The 27,228-nt window shown below is 53.1% G+C and overlaps 1 protein-coding gene across 2 annotated transcripts in view; it reads left to right on the forward strand.

Moving 5' to 3' along the window:
- Positions 1-1,062: 1,062 nt before the first annotated feature.
- Positions 1,063-27,228, forward strand: part of RPS6KA1 (ribosomal protein S6 kinase A1) — a 38,625-nt gene continuing 12,459 nt past the window's right edge. Inside the window, exons 1-3 of one of the 2 annotated variants that reach the window (XM_027661320.1) lie at positions 1,063-1,201; positions 7,590-7,634; positions 23,098-23,151. In XM_027661320.1, the coding sequence (XP_027517121.1) occupies positions 1,139-1,201; positions 7,590-7,634; positions 23,098-23,151 (162 nt within the window). In that variant the 5' untranslated portion in view covers positions 1,063-1,138. The remainder of the gene's footprint in view (positions 1,202-7,589; positions 7,635-23,097; positions 23,152-27,228) is intronic. The other variant, XM_027661321.1, reaches the window with a different exon arrangement.

Genomic DNA, 27,228 nt, shown 5'->3' on the forward strand with positions numbered 1-27,228 from the left:
CTTTGGGAACAGGTAAAGGGCCAAGGGCTGTAAGCTGGGACACCTGCCCTCAGAATGCACAATCCCAGCTCCACTCAGGCTCATTAAATGTTTCCAGCCACACCTTGATGAAGTCAACCCTTAGTGATGCATCTTTGAACAAGATTTACTTTCATTATTTTTTTTTTTTTAACAAATAGTTTTATAATGAAACATGAAAACATGGTGCATTGGGGTCTGGTAAAATGTGAGTAGAGCAAAACTTTCTCCTATTTGAGAAACCTGACAGGTGAGAATTGCCAGGAGTTCTGAACACCTGCACTTAAGGCACCTTTCCTCCGAGGCTCTCCAGAGGTGGATGTGTTCTTCATCCCTGTTTTGTAGGGAAGGTGAGGGGCACTGTAGGAGGTGATGAGCAGTGACTCCTGGCACATCTTGAACTTGGAATCCAGATTTCCCAGAGCAGTGCTAGGCACTGATAAGACATTTCAAATCCTGGGGCAGTTCTGGGCCCCTCATGACAAGGAAGACATTGAGGGGTTGGAGCATGTTCACAGAAGGGACTGGGGAAGGGTCTGGAGCAGCTGAGAGAGCTGGGGGGGTTCAGCCTGGAGAAGAGGAGGCTCAGGGGGAACCTTCTTGCTCTCTGCAATCCCTGACAGGAGAGGAGAGCCGGGCTCTGCTCCCAGGGAACAAGGGATGGGACAAGGGGAAACGACCTCAAGCTGTGCCAGGGGAGGGGAGGGTTGTACATTAGGGGAAATTTCTTCACCGAAAGGGTGGTCAGGCATTGGAAGGGACCGCCCAGGGCAGCGTTACAGTCCCCATCCCTGGCGGGATTTAAAATCCCGGTGTAGATGCGGCACTCGGGGACGTGGGTTGGGGTGTCCTTGGCAGCGCTGGGGGAACAGCTGGACCCGGAGAGGGGAGGATGTGCTTTTCCAGCCTGAACGATTCCACGCTCCCACCCCATCCCCTTCCCGCAGCCGGAGCACGCCGGGCTGTGAGTGCCGGATGCTCCGGGCGGAGGATCCCCGCAGCCCCTCCCCGGTGCCTCCCGCCCGCCCCCCGCCCCGCCCCGGCCCGGCGCGGAGCCGGTGGGTGCCCAGCCCGGCGGCGCTCGGAGCCAGCCCGGCGGCGCGGGCACCCGCCGGCAGCGATGCCGCTCGCCCAGCTCGCCGAGCCCTGGTCCGACATGGAGCTGGTCCATCTGGACCCGGAGGTGAGCGGGCAGCGGCGGGCGGGGGGCGCCGCCGAACAAAGGAGCACCCGGGTGGGACCCCGGCGGGACCCCGGGCGGGGCGGGGGATGCGGGGGATGCGGGGGATGCGGTGCCGCCCGCCCCGAGCCGCTCCCCGGGGCTGCAGGAGCGCGGCCGCCGGAGCCGAGCGCTGCCGGGGCTGCTCCGGGGCTGCTCCGGGGCTCGGGGTGTGCGCCCGGGGCTGGGGTCGGGGCACCGGGGGGCTGCCGGGCTCGCTGCTGCCCTTGCAGGCTGTGATGGTTCGGGGAGCGCAGGCAGCGCTCCCAAACCTCCCGGGCACGTTTCCTCTGCTTTTTTTTTTTTTTTTTCCGGAGGAAAACGGACCCCGCTGAAGGCCCAGGGGATAAATATCTCAGTTTTGGGGGGGTGTTTTTTCTTCTCCCGCGGTCTCCCTCGCCCTCCCAGCCCCGGCTGCTCGCACAGGCCTGCGCTGCCAACTCCGATCTCGGTCCTGTGTCACTTTGCTGGACGTCTGGTCTTCCCTCCCACTCGGCTCTTTTCCTCCTCATTAAGCCCCCCCAGCCAGATGTGCAGGATGGTGCTCAGCCCCTGTCCACATCCATGGCTCGCGCCACAGCCATTTCCCGATGAAGGGACAGCTTGCAGCAGTTGTCACCCTCTGCAGAGCAGCCGGCTGAGGCACTGTGCTCTGGAACTCTTTAGTTAAACATCTCATCCAGATTGGCAGTAGCAGCTCTCCTGGAGAAACCAGAGGGAAGGTGGGGGTTTTGTCCCAGGTGTTTCGCAGTCCGTGGTGCTTTCCCATTGTTCTATCAGGATTTGATGCCGTCACAGCCCTTTATCATACCTGGGGATGTTGTGATGGCTAATCAGTCAGATTTGCTCGTCCCTATTCAAAATTGCCTCTTAAGAGATCTCTGCTTGGAGTGCAGGCAGCGTTTCGCCCCTGCTGCGGGGACAGCAGGGAGGTGTGTTGGCCACCGGAGGCGAGGTTTCCAAATTTTCATCAGCCAGGTGTGGCACAGCCTCCCCTGGAGCCCCCCCCGTGCAGGTGGGGGCTGTGTGGAGGGTCTGCCTGGGCCAAACCCCTGGCACGAGGGTGCGGTGGGTGAAGAGCATCTGCTCGGAAGCATCGCTGGAGTCACGGGGATGAGTTTGTGCTCGAAGGTGGGAGAGCAGGGAAGTCCTGTGGTGATTCCCGAAAACCACACCGTTCACCCGGAGCCAGGGCTGGGAGACAGGGCTTTTTATTTGCGGTTTCTCCCTTCCTAAGTAGGGAGAATGCCTGAGAAGCCAGAAAACGCCACTAGACTCACAATGGGAGGAAACTACAACGCCAGCGCCCAGGGCTGTGGATGCCGTGGGCGAGATTTCATTGACTCCCTAATCCCGGGTCCCCCAAGTGCCGGGCGGGCGCTGTGTCAGCACCACGGGATCGCTTCCGAGAGGAAACGGCCGGGGGGGGTCCCGCGTGTTTGTCATCCCGAGTCAGCTGCGGGGCTCCCGGGAGCAGCGGGGACCTTTTTCCTCTTTGCACCAGTAAGGGGTGTGTTAATTGTAAACTGAAACCGGAGGGAGCCTCTGGCTCTCTCCCCTTCCCCCACCTCACCTTGGCCGGGGGTCAGGGTCAGACACCGCGGGCAGGTGACATTTCTGCAGATCCGGCTTTTTGTGTCTCATGTCCTCGAGTGGGACATCGGCAATTTACCTGCCTTTGGTTTAAGCTGGTAAGCAAACACGCTTGATTGCAGCCAGGAAAATAATCCAGGCGTTCTTCACCTCTACACCTGGGCCAGATGTTAAAGAGTTCCCCGAGATCCAGCACTACCCGTGAGCAGTGGAGAGGGACTAAGGATTTGGGAGGAGTTTTGCACCTTGAGGCTAAAATTACCAAGGGTAGGGGCCCAAGGGGGAAGTTTTCACCGCTCCTGGGAGAGGTGGCACCACTGGGAGAGCGAGGAGACTTTTCTGGAACACCAGTTACGTAAATTGCCCTGGGATCGGTGCCATCCAGGTTAGAAAACGGCTTCCTCCGACCTTTGCTTTCTGAGTCACGGAGCAGAGGTGCTGTCACCGCGCTGGTGGAGGCATCAGTCCTATTGTTGAGGGATTTGGGGTTTTTCCAGTGTGTTCTGGGAGGATTGGCTGTTTGGTGCCCCTTGTCCCGGCCCACTGGAGCTCGGCCGTGCCAGGGAAACGTGTGGGAGTGGGTGGCAGTGGGAGCTTGAACTGATCCCTTGTAGGAGCCAAGTCTCTGTGTCCTGGGGACTGAGCTTTGTGATACTTTTTCCTTTTTTTTTTCTTTATTTTTTCCCCATTCTGTTTATATTATTCCGAATATTGCTTATGTAGTAGAAAAACCTGACTGGGTCACAGCACGAGCGCTGGAGGATGGAGTTGAATGACACAGAAATTCCCCCCTGGGAGCGTGGGGAGGCCCTGGCACAGGTTGCCCAGAGAAGCTGTGGCTGCCCCATCCCTTGGAAGTGTCCAAGACCAGGTTGGACGGGGCTTGGAGCAACCTGGGCTAGTGGAAGGTGTCCCTGCCCGTGTCCTTTCCAACCCAAACCATTCTGAGATTCCGTGCTTCCATGATTTCATCCCCATAGTGATGGATCTGTCATCAGGGCTCCACTTTGCTTTAAATTCTTGTTTCATTACACAAACATACAGCAACGCAACTGACGTGGGATTACGCCAAACTCAACCACTTCAAGCTAATTATTTTTGCCTGTATCATTCTTTACTGAGCAGGGAGCTATTCATGAGTAACTCCTTCTCAAGCATCGTAGCTGCACAATGCAAAAACTATGATCAAAAGACAAGGGAGGCAGACTGTCTCTGATGTGCTTTGTGCAGAGACTCCTCGGTCTGTTTGGGCTACGGGAGTTCTTTTGGAGATCTCTATTATTGCACAATTATTTCCTTTCTCTGAACTGCAATAGGCGAGATCCACACATTCCACTTAATAATAATAATAATCATCATCATAATTTAAAAATGCCTCGTTCTTGCGTCAAACGGGCAGAAGCTCTGGGGTGAAGGGTTTCTTCCCCCATTCCTTCCTGCCTGAGTGCTTGACTGTTCATCAGGGCTGGGTGAAAGAGCATCTCTGGGTGCCTGGCACCCAGGTTGTGTTCTGGGCATCTCAAAAATGACTAGTCAAAAGGTCCAGAAGTAGCAGCAGGCAGCTTTTCCAGGCAGAGCTGCTGATAACCAAGGGGGATGACTTGTGCTGGTGGTGTAACCACGGAGCACAGCAGGAGTGGGCACCATCCCCACGGTCCTGCCAGGGTGCCACTCGTCCTGGTTTCACATCAGAGCACACTGGCCTGGTCTGCAAATTGCTCCCTGTGCTGCGGATTATGTGGAATTAAAAGGATTTAAAACACAAGATGTCCTAAGATAAATATCTCCCAAGTTCAGCCAGGCAGTTGCGTAACTGAGTACACTTGTTTTCCAGGGTGCTTTTCTATTAAGGAAGCAGCAGAGTGTCGTGTGTGCACAGGAGGGTTTTCGTGTCACCTCTCGGGCAGCTGCAGTGGTCACTCACCCAGAGGTGCCCTCGCTGCCCGGCTGCTCCACGTGCCCATCAGATTAGCTCTGTAATCCCTGTTTCCGCTCACCCCGCAGCAGGGCAGGCTGGAAAGCTGCAAGGACAGGCTGCTGGCCCCTGGTGAAGCTCGTGTCGTGCCTCCCTGGTAACCCAAGCCCTGCTCTGCCCAATCTGTGTCAGCTCCTCACTGCCCCGAGGGAAGCAGCTCTGCCTCCCTCCTGCAGCACTCCTTGCCTGGTTGCTGCACATGGGAGACCTTCAGGATTTTCTTGGAGCTGGACATCCAGGAGGCTCCTTTCCAGCCCTGAGAGCAATGTGCTCTGAGAGGGCATCTGCAGGGAGGGAGGCGAACACACGTTCCCTCGCTCGCCCTCCGTGCAGGGGGAGGGCAGAAATAAAACATTTTAAAGAGGCAAATGTCAAACCAAGAAAGCCACAAACTATTTCAGCTCTGCTTACAATGCGGTGAATGGCTGTATTTTATCTTGGTGATGAGTCTGAACTGTGTGTTTCCATCTGGGACAGTTACAAATGGCCCTCGAATTCCATATGAGGGAATAAGGACTGGTTTTGCTCTGGGGTAGAAGGAAAGTGCTTCGCTCTGAATACTGCAATTCCCTCACACATCTGCCTCATGTCAGCCTGAGAATGCAACTGTTTCATCAGGAGCTTCATCCCTCTGAGACCAGGGAACTACATGCCCAGGAAACCTCCCTGGCATGGGCACTGTTCTCTTTCTTTTTCCCCATCCCTTCCATCCCCAGGTAGGATGGATTTCTGTCAACAGCAACGTGTAGGACAAGTCTTCCTTGGAGCAGGGAGCTGACAAAACACAGCACTTGAACTGTGGTGCATGAACTCACCCCTCTCCTGACACCTGCCTCGTAGATCTGTTCTCCAGACCATGAGCCAGGCACTGCTTCCTTCTGTGCAACACAGAAATTCTGCTTCTTGAGCTGTTTTAGACAAAACCAGCCCTCCCCGAGCTCTGGTTTGGATTAGCAGCCAGTTAGGAATTGTTGCTCAGTGATAGCTGAGCCAGTAAACATCACTGTGTTTCCAAGTCTGGTTATCTCCAGTGCCGTGTCCCCCCCTTCGTTGTGGGGGCTGTTCATAAACACAAATCTTACTTCACTGCTCAGCTATTCTTTGTGCTAATGGCACCAAGAGCTCCCTGTAAACACCAGGGCAACATTCCTCGGGGAGAACTTGGCTTGTGAGGTGGTGCTGTTGGTTTTTTTTCAGTCATTGTCTGAAAATACTTTGGAACTTAAAAGTTAAGTTGGGACTGAGGTGAGTTGTGGAGCTCAGAGTGGATCCATATCAATGCAAATATTGCAGGGCCAGAGTCAGTCTGGTGATGTCCTCAGCTGGTGTGTGGTACTCTGTGTTGTAGGACTGAGCTGTTCTTTGGGGCAGCACAGGTTGGACTGAGTGGAGAGACCTAAATATGAAGATATATGGAAACTCTGGGTCATTGTCTGTGGATTTGAAGTGTCTGAAAAATAAACTTGTGCTTAGATTCGGCTTTTTAGCCCTACAGCTGTTACTGTGAGCCAGCCACGAGCAGGGAGCTGAGCAGTGTAAACCCAGCAGTGGTGGTTTAAAACCCTCCTGTGGGAAGGTGGAGAGTACCCAGTGAATGTTGTAGAAAGCAGGTGCAGCGTTAGAGGGAAGTTTTCACTGTGGCCCCAAAGCTCTGTCAAGATCAGCAACTGTAAGTTTTGCTTGATATTAAAAGGTAATGAGTTTGGCCCAAGGGGTGGAAGGGGATAGTGGAGCCCTGAGAGAGAAGCCAGGCTGATCATATCACTGAGTTGTTGCTTCTCCAGGGAAGGAGTTGGCTTTGTTTCTGTCCATTCCTGAAAGGCTCTAAAACCCAGTCATTCCAGTAAGAATCTGATGCCAAAATACATTGGCATTGCAACTCTTCTCTTAGGCCATAACCTGTGAAAAAGGAGTGAATAAATTGGCCTTGTTCTTTTAGAGAAAAAGAGGAATTCCATGGTTTTTCGGAGCCTGCGACTGCAGTGCAAACAGACGTCAAAGTCTTCTTGCCCTTGTTTTTTTCTCCACAGTCTGCAGAAAACCTTCTGTACGTGCTTATCCTGCTCTGAGTATCTGTGTCTTAACGAAATCCCACCCACTTCTGCTCCCGCCGGTTTCTCCAGCGCCGAACCTGATCCCTCTCAGGTTCAGCGCTCGGTGTGTGACGGGTTGGTGCCACTCCAGGTCACCCTCTGTGACTTTGTGCAGGGCTGGACCCGGAGCCAGGCAGGTGGGGCACAGTTCCCGCAGGTATCAGCTGCGATAGGGTAATAAATAACTGATAAATGTTCCCTTTAAAGCCGGTGTCACGGCACAATGGCTGTTAACTGCACTCTGGCGCTGCTCTCCCGGCTTCACCCAGTCTCCCTGCTTGCTGCTTCCAGAGGAGCAGTGGAGGGAAAGCCACGGTGTGGGTGCAGGAGGGGTGGGATGGAGCAGTGTCTGCAGCACTGGGATCATCCTGCACCTCAGGGTGCAGGAGCTGGAGCAGTGCAGGGGTGATGTTCACCCCACAAGCAACATTTGGTGTATAAGGAGCCCTAATTCCATTTGAGGGAACGGTGGAGAGACTCTCCGGGCAAAAGCCTTTTTTAAACAAGTTAAAAGACAGGAGCCCCCTTGATACATGAGGGGAACGTTCAACCACCTTGTACCACGTCCAAAGTGCCATCCTGCCCTGTTTGTCCCACGTGAAGGGCTCCCAAAGCCACCGGCCTCGGTGAGGGGTGCGAGGAGCGAGCCCGTGGCCAGCACGTGCTAACAGCAGGCTCTCTTCCTTTGCAGAACGGGCAGGCAGCCCCAGAAGAAGGTGGAAATCTTCCAGCCAAGGTAAAACTGCTCCAGGGTTACATCCCCAAGCCGTCCCCCCAAGGTGGGTGGGGGGTGTGAGCTGACTATTTATAAACCCTGTAAGCTGCTGCACGGTAATCGGGATGAGCGCACGTGGCAGCGAGAGGGGCTGGAGATGACCAAAAAGAAAGATAAAACCCCCGTCTTCCTGTCCCTTTGGTCATCCAAACGTGCCTGGGAGGTTTCCCAAAGGGCTGCCTTAGTCCAGCACACGGGAGCAGGACTGGAGGCTGCAGCTGAGGGTGAGAAGTGAGAATCCCTGGGGTGTTTCGGTGCCGTGTTTACGCCTCTCTCTGTGTTGTGATCTTGCCAGATGGGATGAGAAGTGCAAGAGTATTTGATGGTTTTGGCACAGCTGCCCTTGCTGAGTGCCTGGTATCTGTTTATTCTCTTGCCTTGGTGGGGCTGGGAGAAGCTCCACTTCTGCCAAGTTGTCCTTTGCATCCCCATTGGTATCAGCTGGGAATGGCAGAGGGAGCTGAGCTGCTGTCTTCCATGTTTTGAGCAAGGATCTTAACCTGCTACTCCTTCTTCAGGCGCCTAAAGCTCATCCTGCCCCACACATGAACAGTGTGGTGTTGAAGGACTTGATTTCTCTGAACGTGAGCCCTCCCCAAGTACAGGACTGAGTGCTGATTCTGTCACAACATCCTAACTGAGCCCGTTCCTCTCTGCCCTGCAAGACACTCCAGAGCAGAAGAGCCATTTCAGTACCGTGAAATCATAATCCTTTCAGGATTTCCTTTCCTGATCCATAACACGCTCCAACTGTGGAGAATGACACAACATGTTTGATTTGCCCTGGGCAACCTTGCCAAGCAGGTTGTCAAGAGCTTGTTGTGTGCTGTACCCTCAGCGAGGGCCCTGTGGCAGCTTCTCCCTCTGAATCATCGTCCCTGCTAAAGGCTCTGGGGGCTTGTGGTGTTGTTTTTCCAGTTGGTTACGCTGTATTTTTAGTAAAAGAAATCTCAACCTAAAAACCAGTTGTCTACGTTTCAGCCAGGTTTGGGTTTTGGGTTTCCCCCCCTCCCTGGAATTTTTGTGGATTTCTAGCAGTGCTGTTGCATCCCACCTGCATGTTCTGCCTTTCTGTCCCACTCGCTGGCCTGGCACTTTTCCAGCAGCCTGCAAAGAAATCTGGTGTGGGTCAGGTGAACTCAAGTCACTGAAACTGTGCATTTCCCTCCCCTGAGAGCAGTGGGTTTATGGTTCCTCACTGTGCCTGCATCTCTGGCATGGGGAAAAAAGTAATCTGTGTCTTCTGGTTGGATTCCAACCGGGTTTCTAAGACTCGAGACTTTGCCTCTTTCATCTTCAAACACTTGGCTAAACTGCCCTCCCCTAAAAGCTGCTGCAGGATGTTGCTTTAAAAATCATTTAAGATTTTTTTTTTTTCTTTGAAGAACATCACTGAGACAAACCCTGGCTGATTGCATCTGTAGATGCTGCCCCACAGAAAGATCATGAGATAGAGGCCAAAAAGCACTTGAGGTTCTCTTTGCTGCTCTGTGTCTGTGGGACATGGACGTGAAGCCCAAGCTGGAGCAGAGCAGTGGGCAAGTTGTCCAACATCCCACAGCAGGGAAGCCACAAGAGCCCTGTGCTGGTGCAGGTGTCCTGCTTCCCACTTTTCTGAGGCACCGTGGCCAAAGTGCCTGTGAGCAGTGTCTGACAATCCCATTTTGGGTAACTTCTGAACACACAAAGCCCTGCCACGTGGTCCTGAAATAACCTCGGCGGCGTTTCCCAAGTTTGTACAAGGTATGTTTGCCACCAGCACGAGTGAAATCCCTCCTGTAAACACATACCTTCAACTTGAGGGCAAACTCTGCCCTGAGATGCTGCAGACGGGGGCACAGGCAGCACCCAGAATATCTGTGTTTTTCTGTTCACTTGGAGTGTAGACGTCAGCAGCAGCTTCTGGCACTGGCTCTACCCACAGCAAGGACTGAGGCAGGGGAAGCGAGCGGCCGTCACCATCTGAGGTGACTGTTCTCAAGCTGAAGGTTGCTCAGGCTCCCTCCCACACCCTTCTGTGCTGTGTGTGGAGAGCTGTAGGGGGAAGAGGCACCTTTTTTCCAGGTCTGTACTCGCTATCCTTTTGCGGCTCGTTCTGGGATCTCTTCTAAAAATAACCCGGAGCAGGGACAGCGGCGATTACTCAACACCCACACAGCAGCACTGTCCCTCCCCTGCCCCTGCCAGCAGGATGCTGCCAAGAGTGCAGTCCTTTATTTGCCTGGGCAGTAACCAAAGGCACTCTGCAAAGGAGGGAATCCAAGAGTTCCTCAAAAGAGTCGGGAACTTCACAGCTGGTAGCGCGAGGCTGGCGGAGTCGGATGCCTCCATCAGCATCTCACCTGCTGCTGCTGCACTTTGGGGTCTTTGGGCACGAAACACGGTGAAATGGTCACTGCAGAGGTAGTGAGGGGATGTTTTTGGCCACGTTCAGGGACTTTCTTGCTGCTTTTGTGCCTCCAACTCAGCTTCCTATCGAGGACAGCTGGTGTGTTTCACAACCTCTGGTGGATTCCACCTTCCAAGAACAGCTGTGCTACACAAGTCCCTGCAAGCCCCGTTCCTTGGTGTGTTTACCTGTGTGTCTTGGGAATGCCTGCAAGATCCTTGTGCTGCTCTGGGCTGGGTAGAGTTAATTTTCTTTGTGATGGCTGTGTTTTGGATTTGTGCTGAAAACAGGATGGTCACATCCCTAAAAAACCAGCATGCTGATCCCACACTGTAGGAACAGGAGCCTTTGGCAAATTTAGGATCAAGGATGGATTTTTTTCTCATCCTCTCTGGTGGTGGTGGTGGTTGAAAGCCCAGGGCTGGTTGGCAGCTCTGTGCATTGGTCCTGGGTGCTGAGCCTTGTTCTCTTCTGTGTTCTCCAGATTTTAATTGCCAGGTTGGCTGAAATTGGTCCTTGTTTAGCTGGGGAACAGCAGCTGAATTCAGTGGGAGAATGGAACCTCTCACATCTGGGGTTTGCCAGCCTGCTCTGCACCCAGCATGGCTGAGGGGTGAGCCCGTGCTCCCTGAAGGTGCCAAGTGTGAGGAATTATGCATGGAAGTACAACACCCAATTAGTGAAATCACTTCATAATGAAAAGCAGAGGAGTGGGTTTGCAGTGCTGAGTGAGCCCACACTCTCCCTGGAGGGAACGTGGTGCGGGCTGGGGTTGCTGATCAGCTTGTTCCTGGGTGATAATCACAGAGCACAGTGAAAACTGGGGAAGGGAATAACTGAACTCTTCCAGCTCTGAGCCATAAAAGAGACCTTTGAGACTGGAGTGAGGGATGTGCTCCTGCCCATGAACCAGGCACATGGTGCCCCACCTACTCAGGCTGGGCCTGGCTGTGGGAATGCAGCAGAGGGGAAGACAAGGCTTTTTCCCAGATCTGTGTAGCTCCTACTGGTTTATCCTCATGTCCTGACCAGGTAAAGTCTGCAGAAAGGTCCTTCCCTGCTGCACCTTGCAAGGGCATGAAGGAATCCTGGGTGTGGACACCTCTGACCAGTGAAATACCTGTATCACCAACATTACCATCAGTGTGTGTTGTCCTGGATGAAACACCCCCTTAAAACATCCAGTGGGATGTAAGAGGAAGGGTTTGTGCTGCTCTGTCATGGCACCATCATGATGTGTTTTCCACGGAACATGGAGATGTTCCAAGGAAAACACATCATGATGGTGCCATGACAGAGCAGCACAAATCTTCACCCAGACTTGGTGCTGCACATCTTGCTGCAGGCAGGACATCCACTGAGCTTGTCCTGCTTTCTGTGGAGCAGAGGTGGCCAGAGGAGAAGCAGGGAGCACCTTCTCTTCACAGCGTGGGAGGAAGAAAGAGTCATCCAAGACCTGCTGGCAGCAAAGGGCAAGTCACAGAATTACAGAATCAGTGCATGGTTTGGATTGAAAGGGACCTTAAAGCCCATCTTGTTCCACCCCCTGCCATGAGCAGGGACCACCTTCCACCAACCCAGGTTGCTCCAAGCCCTGTCCAACCTGGGCTGTGTGTCCAGCAAGGGTCCAGGTGAGGGAGAGCCCTTGTGCCAGCCTTGCACGTGAGCTCCAGGCTGAGAGTGGGACAGGAATCGTGTCCAGTGGTGTGATCCCTGTCAGAACTGGACACAACTAATCACAGCTTCTTAACATGAAGGGTTTCAAAACAAACAAGTGGCTGCCCTGCAGTGGGCCGTGTGTTTGCACAGCTGCTGCTGCTTTCTCCAAGAACTGGGAAGCTGTGGAGCTGTGGGAAGGGGCAGGTTCCTCAGCAAATCCCCTCTCAGCCCACTGCCCCTCTCCTGCTCCTTCCAGCCAAGAGTGCTCTGGCCAAATCTGGCCCCCCCCGCTGGCTGAGCAGGACCTGGGATAACCTGGTGGGAGCAGAAAAATCTCGTGGTGCTGCCTGGAAATCTGCCTTCCCCCTGCCTCACAGGGGCTGCAGCCACGGCTGCTCTCTCAACGTTTGGCTTTTCCAGCCTGTCAGTGGTAAAGCTCCAAGTTTAAACTGGCTGCTCCGTCCTGTCAGCTGAAAGAATCGAGTGGGTTTGTTTCTCCAGCAGTGCCTGACAGCTCCTGGCCTGTTCCTGGCAGAGCGTTTGCTCTCTGTCCTTGGCAAGGCCGGGCTTTGGGGAACAACAGCTTCTGAGCTCTTAAAAAACACAAATAAATGCCTGTTTGAGGAGCAGAGTCTCTGATGAGCTGCAGACTCTAATGAATAATTGAAGAGGGGTCAGTTTACAGGACTTGCACAGGAGGAATGCGGCAGAGGCTGCGGAGCAGTGCTCCAGCAGCCCTCCCACACGGTGCCCCAACCCATCCAAACCACTCTGGTTTCTTCCCTTCCATTTCCACCCCCCTCATGGGTTCATAGAAGCTGCTTCATGTTCTGTGTCTAGAAAGCCTCTTTTATTGAAGGAAAAAAAAAAATCATGAAAATCGGTTACTTCGTGTTGTACCTGGAGGAAATCTGTGATCCCTCTCTCTGTCAAAGAGCTCCTGATCCCACAGGGAAGTGAGGGATCCCCCTGCCACCCTCTCTTTGCCCAGGCTGCTCCTGGCAGTCTGAGCTGGGGGCACAGGATTGCCGAAGTTGGTTTCTTTGTGGATACAGGAGGCAGTGTGAGCAAGGCCAGAGCTCTGCCAGCACTTCCCCAGAGCCACAGAGGAATCACGGGCTCCTCTCCCAGACTGAGGGAAAGGGAGATGGAGACAGGGAATGGGGCAGTGGCAGCTCCCTCTGTGCCAGGGACAGTGGTGATGGTTGGCACTGAAGAGGACCTAGAAGAGTTCAACCAGAAGAACTCATTCACATTTGATTTTTGAAGGGATCAGAGTGGGCTTGGGTCCCTGGATCATCCCACCCCAGCAACTGGGAGCTTGGAGTCCCCTTGGCTGGGTTTACTGGGGGTCACTGGCTCTGTGACTCTCCCTGCACACACAGGCAATCTGCCTGAAGCTCTTGCAGCTTTACAAGTCTCAGCTTTATTTGGAAGTGAAGCCTAGTTTGGACACGAGCAGTAAATTCCTTCCATAGCTCCAGGTGAAGCTGCAATAATATTTTTCCCTCTGCCAGGGGCTGTCACGGGGCTGGGGACCATCCAGGGAGGGTAGTCCCAGCTCTCTAAGAATTCCTGCCTTGCCTGGAGCCCTTCTCCTTTGCCCTTAGGAAAACCCCTCACTTTGTGCCTGGGGCAGCCTCTGAGGGGAGGGAAGCAGAGGCATTGCCTCCCAGCAATTCCCACTGATCTCATTGCAACTGTGCTCTGAGGCAGGAAGGGTTTCCCTTGCCAGTCCTGGAGTGCACAGCTGGGAAATGTCATCCCTTTGGATGTGGAAAATGAGGGCGTTTATCCCTCGTTTGTACTCGAAACCTCAGTCTGGGCAGAGCTGCTGGTGGCTCTGGGAACACCGAGGGGATTGAGGACACGATCTCTTTGTGCTCCCAAAGCTCTCTGAGATGTGGCTGTATTGATCTCCCCTCTCAGAGGGGTGAGTTTAACTGGACAGCCTGGGCTGGCCTGGCTACACATTGGGAATGTGCCTCTGCTTACAGAGGTGATGGCTCTGCACCAGGTCTGGGGTCAGGAGGAGTTTCCACACAGACAGAGCGCAGGGGGAAAAACTCCTTAAAATAGCATCTTAGGGGAACAGGACAAACCATGGTATTCCCAGTGTTCAGGCTGGCTGTAATTCCCATGCTGTGCTGCTTGGGAAGGGGATGGATAGTGACCTTCATGTTATGGTCTCATGACCCACCATGCAGAGCAGCTGAGCCGTGGAAGGGGTGGCTGCTGGCTGCATCCGTGTTTTTTACAAGCATTAACTGATAAAATGTGGCTTTGCTACAGCAGATGCTCACCCTGTGCGCTCTCACCAGGGTGTTGGTAACACACAGCTCGGGGTGTGTTTTGGACACGGGGTTTTTTTTAGCTTTTAACACTCTTGCAGTTCACAGCCACCGTGAAAATGTGACAATCACTTCTCCTGCAACGTGTCTCTCCTGTGTGTCCTTCCCAGAGGGTGGGAGAGAGCTGGATTCTCCCAGCGTGGAGAGACCAGCCCCTGAGACCAGAGACCAGCCCCTGGCAGGAACCAAGAAAAGGCTTTACCAAGTCCTGAGACCACTTTTTGTGTGTCTTGCAGCGAGGAAGCCGCCGGGAGCACGTGTGCTGTGGGAGGAGTGTGGAATTCCGGCATTCCTGCGATAGAGAATAGTTTCCACATCCCACGATAACTCCAAGGGCAGCAAACAAGTCCTGCTTCTTGTTGTGAAACCAGTGCTGTATTTTATAATTCAGTTAGAGGGAGTTTTCATATCCTCCACTAAAAACCAACACCCAAGGTGGAAGGTGGTGCTTTCCTGCTGGTTCCAAAGAGTGAGATTCTGCATTTAGGACAGCCTGGGATGGAGTCTCCTGGTTTTACCACCAGCAAAGCACTGAGTTGATTGGAATTTGCTGAGAGGAGACATTTCCTCCTTGCTGGGAAGCATGTGCAGGGCTGCAGGAAGGGGAGGGTGTATCCTTTGCACTTTCGAAATGGAGACTGATTTGCTCTCTAGAAGCTGCATAACTAAGTAGTTCCTTATCTCCCGGCTGCTAAAGGTGTTTTCCTCTCTGGCATCTCATTTCACTGGTGCAAAGTCCTGCTGGCTCCCAGTGCTCCTCTCACAGCTCTGTGACAGCAGGGGCACCGGAGCTGTCGGGAAGTCTTGGTGAGGTTTGGGAACATCTTTTGCCTGAGCTTGTGTCTTCAGCCCAAACAGCTCACTGTCAGCTGATCCTGGCCAGCTGTGGCTTGTAGTGCCTGGAAAGGGTGGAGAAAGTGTGTTTGTTTGTTTTTTTTTTTCTAAGACACTTTCGAAATCTGCTGCCAGCACGCCCCTGGAGACAGCCAGGAGAGGGGAGCAGAGTGGGGAGCATGAGGGGGGTGCCTGTGCTGGAATCTCTCTGCTCTCTCCATCCCAAAAGGGACCTCAGCCCTCCCTCTGATATAAGGCAGATATTTTGGGTTCCCTTGGTCAAATGAGTCAGTTAAAAACTGAGCAGATCAAAAAGGATGCTGTGAAGCACAAGGACGGGAGCTCTGCTGTGTGAGCCACCATCTGCCTTCTCCCTTTTTCACCCTCAGGCTTTGCTTGAGAAAACCCCTCATCCCTTGTAATCATTTCTGAGATCCCCCTGTTTTAGGAGTGCTGGGTCTTCCCAGAGGGGTGTTTATGATGTGAACATTTATGAAATGGATGCTTTGGGCTCTTCCCGTCCTGTCTCCGAACAGAAAAAAACATTTTGGGCATTAAAGATGCTCTGAGTGCCACCTGCTGGAATGTGCTCGAGGGGTGGCAGGGTGCCCTGGGCTCTCAGCCCCTTTGGGGTGGCACAGCCTGTCCTGTGTCTTCAGACACTGTCACCTTCAGCCCCTTTGGGGTGACAGAGCCCATCACATCTTTACTGTGATGCCTTTACATGTTCCTGTGAGGGTGGTGAGGTCCTGGCACAGGTTGCCCAGAGCAGCTGTGGCTGCCCCATCCCTGGAAGTGTCCAAGGCCAGGTTAGATGGGGCTTGGAGCTTGGGTCTGTCTGTGGCTTCCAGGATTTTGCAGTGTTTCCTTCCTCTCTGTCCAGCTGTGCAGAAGGGGATGTGGGTCACTGTCTGACACACAAGAGGAGTGAATGTGCTGGTGAGAGAAGGGGCCATGAAAAGAATAAAAAAAGGTGGAACTGCTCCACCTAAACACCAAACAGGGTGGGGTAAAACTCTGCTGCCTTGATCCAAGGTTTCCCTTTCTAGGGATTTGCTTGTCACCCTTATTGTGGGGAGCCAGGATCACTGCTTGGAGTGGCAGCAAAGTCCTTTCCAAGGGTCAGCAAGTTAGTTTTACACTGAGCATTTGGCTGCCTCTGTGAGTGGAGAGCCATTGCCATGAGGAGGATTGCAGAGTGCTTCTAGGATGCTCAGAGTCTCAGGCTTTTGTTTTAAGCCATATGGGGTGAGGCTGCTGGTGTTATCCATGCCAAGACAGAGCTGATCATTCACTCCTCCTGGCTGCTCTGGCCCTGTAAGGGTTGGGGCATGAAGGCAGTGATTAACAGGATTTCTAGACACCAATGTTACCAACAGCTCACTGGGCAGAGGCCTGTCTGTGTCCCCTGGATTTCCTCCCCCTCCCTCATTTTTGGTTGGTTTTGTTTTTCAGGGCACCGATAAAACAGTCCTTGGAGATGGTGTGGGGTGAAACGTGCAGCCCTGTTCCCTCTCAGTAATCCCTTCCTGCAGAGCTCCTGCCAGGAATCCGCCCCCGTCCTTATCCACTTATTGGGAAGTTCCAGTTCCCGGAGTCTCTGGTGTTCCTTAGCTGTGTTTGTAGCAGTGACTCTGTCCAGGACTTCCACCTTCAAAGCCACCCCACCGTGGCCCTTCCTCCTCAGGCCCTGACATCCCTGAGGCTTTTGTCTGTTAGGAAATGCCCTTGTTCAGTCGAAGGGCTAAGGAAGCCCTCTCTCCCTGCAGATCCTCCTGGATTGCTCCAAGAATCTCCCTCCTCTTTTTAAGTGCTGTCCTTGACCCCGAAGATTTACACTGTCCTGTTTCTCCCTCCTTCTGCAAAAGCTGTTGCTGTTTCTTTGATGACTCATATGGGCACGGGCACATCTTTTCCCTCCATCCTCTGCCTGCTTTTATGAAACACCCAGGACTGAATTCTGCAGCTTTTCCTGCTCTGAGTGTGGCTGGAAGTGGCCGAGGAGCTCAAGTGAGAGTTCTCCTGTCTTTTCCCCCAACCTTTTCCCCTTGTGGGCCTTCACATATTAATGCAAAAGTAACTCTGTCTTATAAAAATGCAGTGAGCCAGTGGTCAGACCCTCACTCTGAGCAGGCAGCCCTGCAGTGGTGCTGGATCCTGATGTTTGGGATGATGCTGGAGTGAGAAAAGCAGAGCCCACAAGGTTTCATGCCTGGAAGTGAGGGCAGATGTATGGGATAGGAAGGATGTCCAGGGAATAAACCTGTTGGAACATGTGCAGGGGAGGAGGACAGAACCTCCTCTTGGGCAGAGAGGATTCTTAATCTACTTGAGCTTTCAAATTATTGTTTTCTTTAATTGTGTGTGTGGTGTGTGTAAGCCTGAAAGGTGTTTAATCCTCAAGCACAACCTTGACTCTGCAATGCTCACTGAATTAGATCAAGTGAAACTCTCCAATTCTCCCAGGTGGCCTTTTTTTTTTTCATATTTTTGGCAATTGAATGAAACTGGTGGGATCTCACAAATTGTTCTGCTTGGCTGGACTTTTGTTTTCAACTGCTTACTCTGACCTGGCTCCTGACCGGGCTCAGGAAGGTGTTTTAAAGATTTATTTTACTTCTCATTATCCTGCTCTGACTTTTTTAGAAATAAATTCAATTCATATCCCCAATTTGAGTCCGGTTTGCCTGTGATGGTATTTGGTGAGGGATCTCCCCTGGACCTTATCTCAACCCATGAACCCTTTGTTATATTTTCTCTGCCCTGTCCGATTCTGGAGGGGAGTGAGAGAGTGGCTTTGACATCCAGCCAGGGCCAACACACTACGACCTTTTTGGTGCTGTGACTCGGATTCAGGAGGATTTTGAGACAAGGATAGCACTTGGGAGAGGCAAAACAAGTCCTGAGCAACGTCAGTGGGTGGAATGATCGCGGGGAATTTCTGTTGTCATTGTGGTGGAGGGACAAGGGGCGGATTTTGTGTAAATTTTCCACTTTCGTTCAGTGTCGTGGTGACGTTAAATTGATTTTTGTGGAGCGTGGCGGTGCTGACGTGGTGGTGGCAGCTCAGTGTGTGCAGCACAGGCACCTGGTGACACGTCTCAGCTCCCAGGAGCAGCTGGGGCATCCCCCTGAGGGCAGGTTTCCTGTGGGGGGTGCTCAGATTTCCTGGAAGTCGGTGGAAGGCAGCAAAACCAGTTCAAATCTGCAGCTGCTGGCACGGCCATCTCACCCTCCCCTGGCTGAGGGCAGCACTTCCTTCTGTGGCAAAATGGCTCACCCTGAGGCACTGCTTCCTTCTCCCCATCCCACCCCCCTGCACGGGTCCAGCCTGTGCCCTGTGTGGGGCTGGTGGCTCCCTTCAGACACAGGTCCCCCAATCTAAGCCCTTCACTTCAGTGCCTCTGCTCAGAGGTGCTCAGGGACGAGCATCCCACAGGTTTTCTCAGGCTCCCAGGGGCACTGGAGGGGATCCCCCACAAAAGTACAGACAAAAGGACGAGGTTCTGGCCAACCCTTTGCTTGCAAATGAGACCAAGGGCCAGCCCTGCCCAAATAAGGCCTTTGCAGGAGGGCAGGTTGTGGCTGGGGAGGTTTCTCTGCTTTGTTTGTTCCCCTTTTTGAGAACAACCACTTGAAAAAAAAAAAAAAAGCTCCAGGCAGAGCAGCCTTTGCTCTCCACAACAGCAAACATCAGCCTCGCTCCCCCTGCAGAGCTGCAGCACCTCTTGCTTCCCACTGATTTCAGGCTCCCTCCACAGCAGGAGCTGCTGCTCCACAGGGGGGTTGTTGCTCTGCAGCAGGTCCCATAAAATAACTTCATGCAGAAGTTTGGAGTGTGAAGCTCCCACATTCCTGAGTGTGAAGCTCCCACGTTCCATCACCCAGGAGATGCCTGTGCTGGAGGGGTCTCAGGTCATCTTCACCCAGTGCCTCCAGGGCAGCAGCTGAAATCTCTGCTGGGACACCCCCTTGGCCTGGCGTGGGGCACCATTCCCACTTGGGAAGTGTGTGGATGTGACAGCAGCTGTCCCTCCTCGGGCTGCAGTAGTTCACACCATCTCCTTCCTGTTTATGAAACCCTGATCCTTCCCTCCCAGTGCTCAGTGGGCTGTAACTGGATCCTTGGCAGGAGGCAAAGGCAATCCCTGGTTATTCTGATTTAAATCTGGAGGGCTTGCGAGTGTCCTGTTTTATGGAGCTGCTGTTGGGAAGGTGGAGGATGCTGGAGGTTTGTCCTACATGGAATTGGATTACAGGATTGGGAAGCATTTCTGTGTGGCAGCACTGGATTTGGGGATTGCCTTTCCTAGTGCTGAGGTGCCAGTGGCAGCAGGTCCATGCAGAGTTTACAGCTGGGTCTTGGCTTCAGTGCCAGTGCCCAACCCACCACCCCTCAGGCAGTGTCTCCTCTTTTCCACGGGCAGGGGGGAAAAAAGGGGGATGTTTTTGAGCTAAAAGAGGGGAGGTTTAGATTAGATACAAGGAAGAAGTCCTTCCCTGTGAGGGTAGACAGAGAAACTGTGGCTGCCCCATCCCTGGAAGTGTCCAAGGCCAGGATGGAGCAACCTGGGCTGGTGGAAGGTATCTCTGCCCATGGCAAGGGGTGGAACAAGATGGGCTTTAAGGTCCCTTCCAGCTCAGCCTATCCTATAACTCTATGATTCCCTGCCCCATCTCAGGGGTTATCTGCTGTATCAGGTCCTTGGGACGCTGCTTTGGGGCCCCACGTGAGGTTTGCACACCCACATCTCATGGGAGGGTTGCACAACCCTGTCTGCTGGCTCAGGGGACAGATCCTGCACCGAGACACTCCTCTGTGCTCTGCTGCTACACAGGCAGGGATACCTTAACAGGGACAGAGATGGGAACTGGCCAAGTCAGGCAGTGCAGACACTGGGAGCAGAGAGGGAAGAAGGGCTTCAGCCCCGTGGTTCTGGATCAGTTCTCTCCCAGCTTCCATGTAAGCCAGGAAAACAAGGAGCCACATGTGCACTCCCAGTTCCCTCAGGAAACCAGCCACATTCAGCTGTGGCTTTTAGCACCTTCAGTGTAACAGACTTCTTCCCTATGTCTAATCTAGATCTCCCCTCTTTTAGCACAAAACCATTTCCCCTTGTCCCGTCACAACAGGCCCTGCTAAAAACTCTTCCCCATCTTTCTTGGAGCCCCTTTAGGCACTGGAAGGGCTTCTAAGGTCTCCCTGGAGCCTTCTCTTCTCCAAGCTGAACACTCCCAGCTCTCCCAGCCTGTCTCCAGAGCAGAGGGGCTCCAGCTCTTGGAGCATCTCCATGGCCTTCTCTGGCCCTGCTCCAGCAGGTTCATGTCCTTCCCGTGCTGATCCAGAAGCTGCTGCCTCCTCCTGGCCCCTTCTTTGGAGAGCTGCAATTCCACTGATCCTGCAGGGAGAGCATCCCTGCTGGACTCAGCTTTTGCACTGCTCAGAGCAGGGGCAGGGAGATTTTGAGGAAGGAAACTACAGAGACTCTCAGCTGCTTGTTGCTGCCTCGTGTAGTGCCTGAAGTTGCCCTTTCTGTGCCCGTTTTTCCTGCGTGTGACACGGGGGACTGGCCTGATCCTCCTGAAAAGGCAGCTGAGATTTGCTGATGGCTCTTTCCATGCCTAAACACCCGTAAAGCCCGTCCAGTGTTCTCGTTTGGCCGCCGCATTGTGCAGCCGTCGCCGCACAAAGCGATTTCCCCACACGAAACTGCGGTTTCCTTTCAGCAAAAACTCCCAAAATACATCCCAGTGACATAACTACGGGGTTCTCGTGCTGCTCCGGGCACTGCTCCGGGCTCCAAGCTCGGGAACCAGCTTGGAAAGGATGGGAGAATAACAACCTAAAGCTTTGGAGATGCTGAGGCTCCTCTTCCGCAGCAAGCCAAGGATCCAGGAGGCAAGTGTCTGATAAAATATCTGCTCTGTCTCTTCTGCAGGACACAAGAAATCGGGGAAACGCCTGATTTTAGAGAGCCAGACCTTATCCAGGGTTAATTTAGAACTTCTCTTTTGGAAAAAAAAGGCATTTTGGAGGGTACAACTGCTTTCTAAGAAGTGTCTTTCCTAGGTGCTGCCAGATTTTGGGAGTGTTTTGGGACCCAGAGCATGTGTTGAAGCAACAGAAATTAAAACAGCTTCTGGTTAGTTGTTGATGAATAGGAAGGGAAATGCCAAGAGCAGAATCTGTTTCGAGCTTTTGCAGGGTGGTTTTTTTTTTTTCCTTCTTCCTTGCATTTAGATGTGACGGTCTCAACCAGCAAAGTGACAAAACGCGAGCAAAAACAAAACCTGTCTCTTGGCTTCTGGCTTGTAAAATCCTCCCTCAAAAAAAAAAAAAAAGGGGGGGGAGAAAGTGGGAAAGAGGACTCGTATTTTGAACTTGGGAAAAAAACCAAAAACCTCAGGATGCCCCCAGCCCCTGATCTGAGGTGGCTCAGCCTTCTGTGAAGGCAGCATTGAGAAGTTTGGAAAAGTTGTCTCCTCCTCTGACTTGAGGGAACCTCTTGGGCTCAGCCCTGGCTGGTGGCTGGGGGTGTCCTTCTATTTTCCAGGAGCAGCAAATACCATTTCCCAGCAGTGAGGGATCTGTGTAAGATGCCTCTCTGGGGGCTGTGGGTGATGGAAGGTGGCTGGGAGCTCCCAGGAGCAGCGTGTGCTGGAGGGATGGACCTGCAGAGACACCCGTGCTTGTGCGAACGAAATCCATCCGTCCCCATCCCAGGCAGGGTCTGGTGCCTGGTCTGAAGGAGCCAGGAAGGAGCTGGTTTCCTGGTGGGTGGGTGGGGTCCCCGGGGAGGGGGTTTTGCTGAGGTTTTTGTGATCACTTTTCACTCGGGAAGGGGTTCAGTTGGGGTTTTGGTGGATGTGTCAGCCAGCTGCCCCGGCATCCCCTTCCTGCAGTGACAGCAGCAGGACAGCCACCTTCTCCCAGTCCCAGAGAGATCCTGCCTGCTCCTGCAGCAGAGCAGTGAAGAGGAGGAAGAAGAGGTAACTGCTCCCTCTGATCTGGAGCTGAAAATCAGTTAATTCCTAGCCCTAATCTCACTGTTCTCATGCGTCTCCTCCCGTTCCTCAAGGCTTGCTTTTCCTTCTCTTCTCCCTCCCTGTAGCTCCTGTCCCACTTCCAGGTCACTGTGTGCCCACCCAGTTGTCACTGCTGGCACTGTGGGCTCCATCCTGCTCTCACACTTCCTGAGAAAACACCAGAGAAGTCACAGCTCGAGCCCCCCTTTGCTCCCTGCAGTCACATGTTTTATCTCACCCACAGCCAAAGACTTGAACCTCTCAGAGGAAACGTTTCAAGTCTGATTTGAGGGTTTTTGGGGGGTGGTTTTTCTATTCAAACTTGCCTCGTGATCTAAAAACCAGGGGAAAGAGTACCTAGATGAGATTGCAAGTCTCTGTACCTTCATCAAAATACACCTGGCTTGGGGACTGACCTTGCAAAAACTTACTGATCTTGCAAAAACTTACTCCTTCCCTTAAGTCTGAGTTTACTGGAGGAGAAGGAGCCGTTTCCTAGCTGAGAAGCAGTTCTTTTCTGAACTCCCCTTAAATGCTTCTGCATCTCTCCCTATGAGGGTTCACAGACTCACATCTGGCCCCAGAGGCAGCATAAACTGACATTTCTGATGCTGCTGGGGACCTGTCAGAGCAGCTGGGCTGGTCCTGCCCTGCCCTCAAGGGATGTGGGGAGCTCTGGTATTTGAGCATGTTCCTCCTGGTTGCTTTAGAAACTGCTGAGTGTGCCCAGGAGAGAAGCCCAGTCTTTGCCATGGGGGTGCCAAGCTTCTCTGCAGACCCAGGACAGATGCTTTTGGAGCTTGTCCAGGTGTAGCAGAGAGTAAAATCTGATCTAGACATTAATCAACCTGCCAGAAATTAATTCTCTCTCCTTGGTGCTCTGATTCTTGGGGGACATGTGTAACCAAGTGCCAGCACCGTGTCCTGAGCGCTCTGTCAGAGTTTATCAAAGCCAGTCAGTATAAATTTATGTAACAGGAGCTGGCTCCAGCTGCTCTCCTGGAGCCACCACACAGCTCAGAATCACATCCCGAGGAGCAGTGGCTGGTGGGACACCACCAGTGACTGTGAACAGCTCGCCTGGTCTTGCTGAACAAGTCAGCTGGGAAAAGTTTAACAGAATATCACAGCCCCTCTGTGCTGATGCTTGTCTGTTGTTCCACAGGTAAAATCCGACATCACCTGGATAGAGAAAGACCTCGTGGACTCAGCAGACAAGGTAAGAGAGCCCGTTGCAGTGGGACTCACCCATTTCATTTGCATTTTGCCCCATGACGGGGTCGTCCCACGTCAGGGACCTCTCTGAAAACAAAACCCTTTCCTGCCACCTGCCCCTGAGAGCTGAGAGCTCTGTGGGACTGCTGGTGCAGAGAACAGCTATGGCTCACGTGACATCCTGGACTTGGCTTCATCCTCCTCCTCCTTCCTCCCCACACCAGCCCCCTTTCCGTGCTGTCGTTTGCGTCTCCTGTGGTTTTCTGATCTTGTCGCCCTGCTGGGGTGGGCACTTTCAGTTGTGTGGACACAGCAGGGGGGGGATTTTATCGTCTTTTTCTGAGGCTCCTCTCCCCACGCTGGTAACACAACGTGGAAAATTGTCTTGGCTGGGACAGGATTTATCAGGAGCTGGCTGCTCTCCCACACTGAGCAGCGTGAGGCTTCCCTGGAAGTGGTGATGCTTGTCTTTGGGCAGCACGCTGTGGACACGGTTTCTCCTTCCCTAGACTGTGGCAGGGTGAGGGAGATTGTGCACCTACTCTGGCTGTGCCCAGCAGCTGCAGGTGCTGTTCCCAGCTCCTTGGGCCTCACCAGCCACCGAGGTTCCCACCGTGGAGGTGGGGCCAGCTGCCTGGCTGGTATTAAGTCATTTGGGTCTTTCACTATCGGTTCTCAAAAAGCACGTTCTGGGGGTGGAGGAGGCAAGACAGTCATAATTTGTCTCTCTGGTCCGAACCAAGATCCCCTTTTCATCCCCTGTGCTCTCTGGAGTAATTCAGAAATAACACTGACACGGGGCTATTTCCAATTGCAAAGGTGTGTGGGTGTCTTTTGACTCATTTTGAGGGGTTTCTTTCTTACCTGCACACCCCAGGGTCTTGCTGTGGAAAACATCTGTCAGCCCTGATGGAAGGGTCAAAGGGGAACAGGTTTGGAGGGGGAAGGAGGCAAAACAAGCCCTCTAAAACCTCTGCTCTGTCCTGCCAACAATTCGAGCCACAGTGGGGTCGGAAACTCTGCATCAGAAATGCCCTTAAAAAACACCTCACATGGACCTTCCCAGCTGTTCTTAGATAACTCCAGCATCCATAGCAAGGAGTCTTGTGCAGCATTATGCAAGTGAAGGACTGAATTCAAATCCTAGTGATGCCTGTGGGTTTGATTCACCCTGAATCCCATCATCCCTGTGCCCGTGTGAGAGCAGAGATATGTGCAGCTCTCCGAGGTGGTGTCACACTTCTCTGTGGGTTCTCAAGAGCTTTCCTCTTCCTTTTTAAAGACAAAAGTGGCTTCTCAGAGTTTTGCCCTGTTGTGGAAATACCTCAAAGCTCACAGCCTGATGTGAAATTCGGGTAGCATTAGATGGAAATCAATTTAACTAGACCTGTGTGTGTTTTCTATCAGTGTCTTGTCTGAGCCAGGGAACCCAAACACGAACAAGGAGCCGTGAGATTATTATTTTTTTTAAAAGGAAACACCAAAAAAAAAAAAAAAAAAAAGAAAGAAAAAAAAAGCCCCAACCACAAGAGCTGTTGCTGGGGAGTGGGAGAGTGAACCTGCCTCCGTGTGACCGAGTCTCTCGTCCCCACTGCGCATCTGCCACCGCCTCCAACCACCTGTATCTCCTCATCCGGCACCCTGAGCCCCCCCCAAAGCCCTGGGAGCTGGCGGGGGCGGCGGTTCCTGGGGCTGGACGATGTGGATCGGGATGGGAGGATGGAGAGGGATGGGAGGATGGAGAGCGACCCTAAACTTCCTCGCCTCTGGGCGTTCCTCACGCTCTGGCTGCAGAGGAAGCACCGAGCCAAGCCCTGCAGCCTCCAGCTGCCTGCCCCCAGCCAGCTCACCAGCCCGGTCAGTACCACGGCCCTGCCTCCCTCTGCTTCCCTTGCTCCCGCTGGCTGATGCTCCCGAGGGATATTCGGAGCAGTCTGGCTTGTTTCCCTTTCTCTGCTTTCTGGGATGGTTTTTTAATGGTGCCGTTGGAAGAAACTTGTCTCAGTGTGCTTTTGTGCTGGACACTTGTGGTGTGCTGCTAACCAGGCTGTAAGAGCTGCTGGCCAGAGTCCTGAGTGTTGAATTCCAAGTTACTGGACGAGTCCATGGGAGGGAAACACTCCCTTGTGTCAGCAAGATGCCAAATGGCATCTCAAAGTGTTTCTCAGTGTCTCTATCAGCAGTGTCTGAGCTGGTGCCACTTCTGGCCTCTTTGGTGTGTGTGGTCTGGCTGTGTATGCAAACCCTGCCTGCCCTCAGCTGCAGCTTGGGCTGCTGAAACCACTTGCAGTTGAACATGCCAGGTTTTGCTGTTGCAAGGAATTCCCACAGCTGTGGAAACACAGCTCTGCTGCTCCTGAGGAGCTGTGGTAGGAGGATCACAGGATGGTTTGGGTTGGAAGGGACTTTAAAGCTCATCTTGTCCCACCCCCGGCCCTGGGCAGGGACACCTTCCACTAGCCCAGGTTGCTCCAAGCTCCATCCAGCCTGGCCTTGGACACTTCCAGGGATGGGGCAGCCACAGCTTCTCTGGGCAACCTGTGCCAGGGCCTCACCACCCTCACAGGGAGGAATTTCTCCCTAATGGGTCCTGGATGGAACCAGATGCCTCAGAGGTGGATACAGGAGTTCATTTTAAATGTTCCTCTCAGCATAGGTGTGTGATGCTACGGGGTGAAACGTGTGGTTGTACTGGTGCTGGTGATGTGCAGAACTGGTTTCTCTTTAGTGTTTTCAGGAAGATGAAGGGAGGGGAAGATCCCACAGCTTCCACTGGTCCCCTCCCCGGGTCTCTTCCTGTTGTGGGGTCACTCCCTGGAGAGCTGGACTAGCAGGAGGAGACCTCTTAGCTGGGTCCTGCTCCAGCTCTTGGCTAGAGGTGGGAAGCTGTTTCTCATGGTAGTTTTCTGCAGGGACTAAGCCTCCAAACGAAACCAGAAATGCAAAGTGGCTGCTTTAAGTGGGAGATCACAAGGAACATGAAAACATGTTGTTGCAGGGATTATAGAATCCTTCTCCCCTGTGATCACTGGGGCCAGGGAAAGGCAGGATAACACCAGGGAGCTCCTCTGCCCCTGCCCCCTCCCTGTGCTCGGGCTGTCCCTGCTGCACCCCTCGGGAGTGTGGGCTCCTCTGCCAGCTCTGAGTGTCTGAGGAACACAGCAGAGAGCAAATCCACCACCATGGAAACCAGAGCCACTTCCTAAGCTAGAGAAAAGCCCAGCCTGGGAGCGGGGAGGGAAGGGTGGGTGCTCAGTGCAGGTGGGCAACCACATCCGCAGGCACTGGGAGGGTGGGGAGTGGGCTGGGGCAGAGGAGAGGCAGGGCCTGGCACTTGGTTCCTGTTGGGTTTAAAAGCTGCTTTGATTAGGTGGTTCCTGACCAAGTGTCTGAGTAGCTTCAGTAAATAAAGTGTAATTTCTTTTTTTTTCCCCCCAACTCCGCAAGGGGAAAAACGAAACAGTGGTTGCAGCTTTCTGCAGCCTCTGATGGCCACGTCTGCCCAAGGGTCAGGGAGAACCAAGCTCAATGCACTTTGGAACATAATTGCTGGCCTTTGAGTCCAAAAAGCAACCAGGCCATATCTGCACTGGATAACGTGGGAGGAAAGTGCTGAGGAGCCTGGACTTGCCCTTGCAAGATGTCCAGCTACAAGGGATTTATGGCCTGAGTAAGAGTCATGTCTGTAGGAGTGGGAAGTCGAGTCCAGCCTGCCCTGTGGGAGAGGGGCTGGAGCAGGTCAAGCTCAGAGGAAATCCAAGTTCAGATATACTGACTAACCATGACAAAGAGAAGTAGAGGGAAAGGCACAGATGGAAGACTAATACTATAAAAAGTCTCAGTGTATTGGGGATGCAATAGAAAGCAGCACAAGGTGGTTTTTTAGGGGGCTTCAGCCATCAGAGGTATGGAAAAGGTTTGCTGGGAACAGGAGGTGTTGCAGCATCACCTCAGGGTCTGTGGCTGTGCTGGAGTGCTGGCCTAGCTCCGTTGACGAGTTTATTCTATTCATGCTGATTAAATCTATTTTTTCTTCTTTACTTTTTTTTTTTATAAGTAAAATAATGTGTTTTAAACAAAA

The sequence above is a fragment of the Corapipo altera genome, unplaced genomic scaffold (genome assembly GCF_003945725.1).
Source record: "Corapipo altera isolate COAL_440 unplaced genomic scaffold, ASM394572v1 201, whole genome shotgun sequence".
NCBI classification, from domain to species: domain Eukaryota; kingdom Metazoa; phylum Chordata; class Aves; order Passeriformes; family Pipridae; genus Corapipo; species Corapipo altera.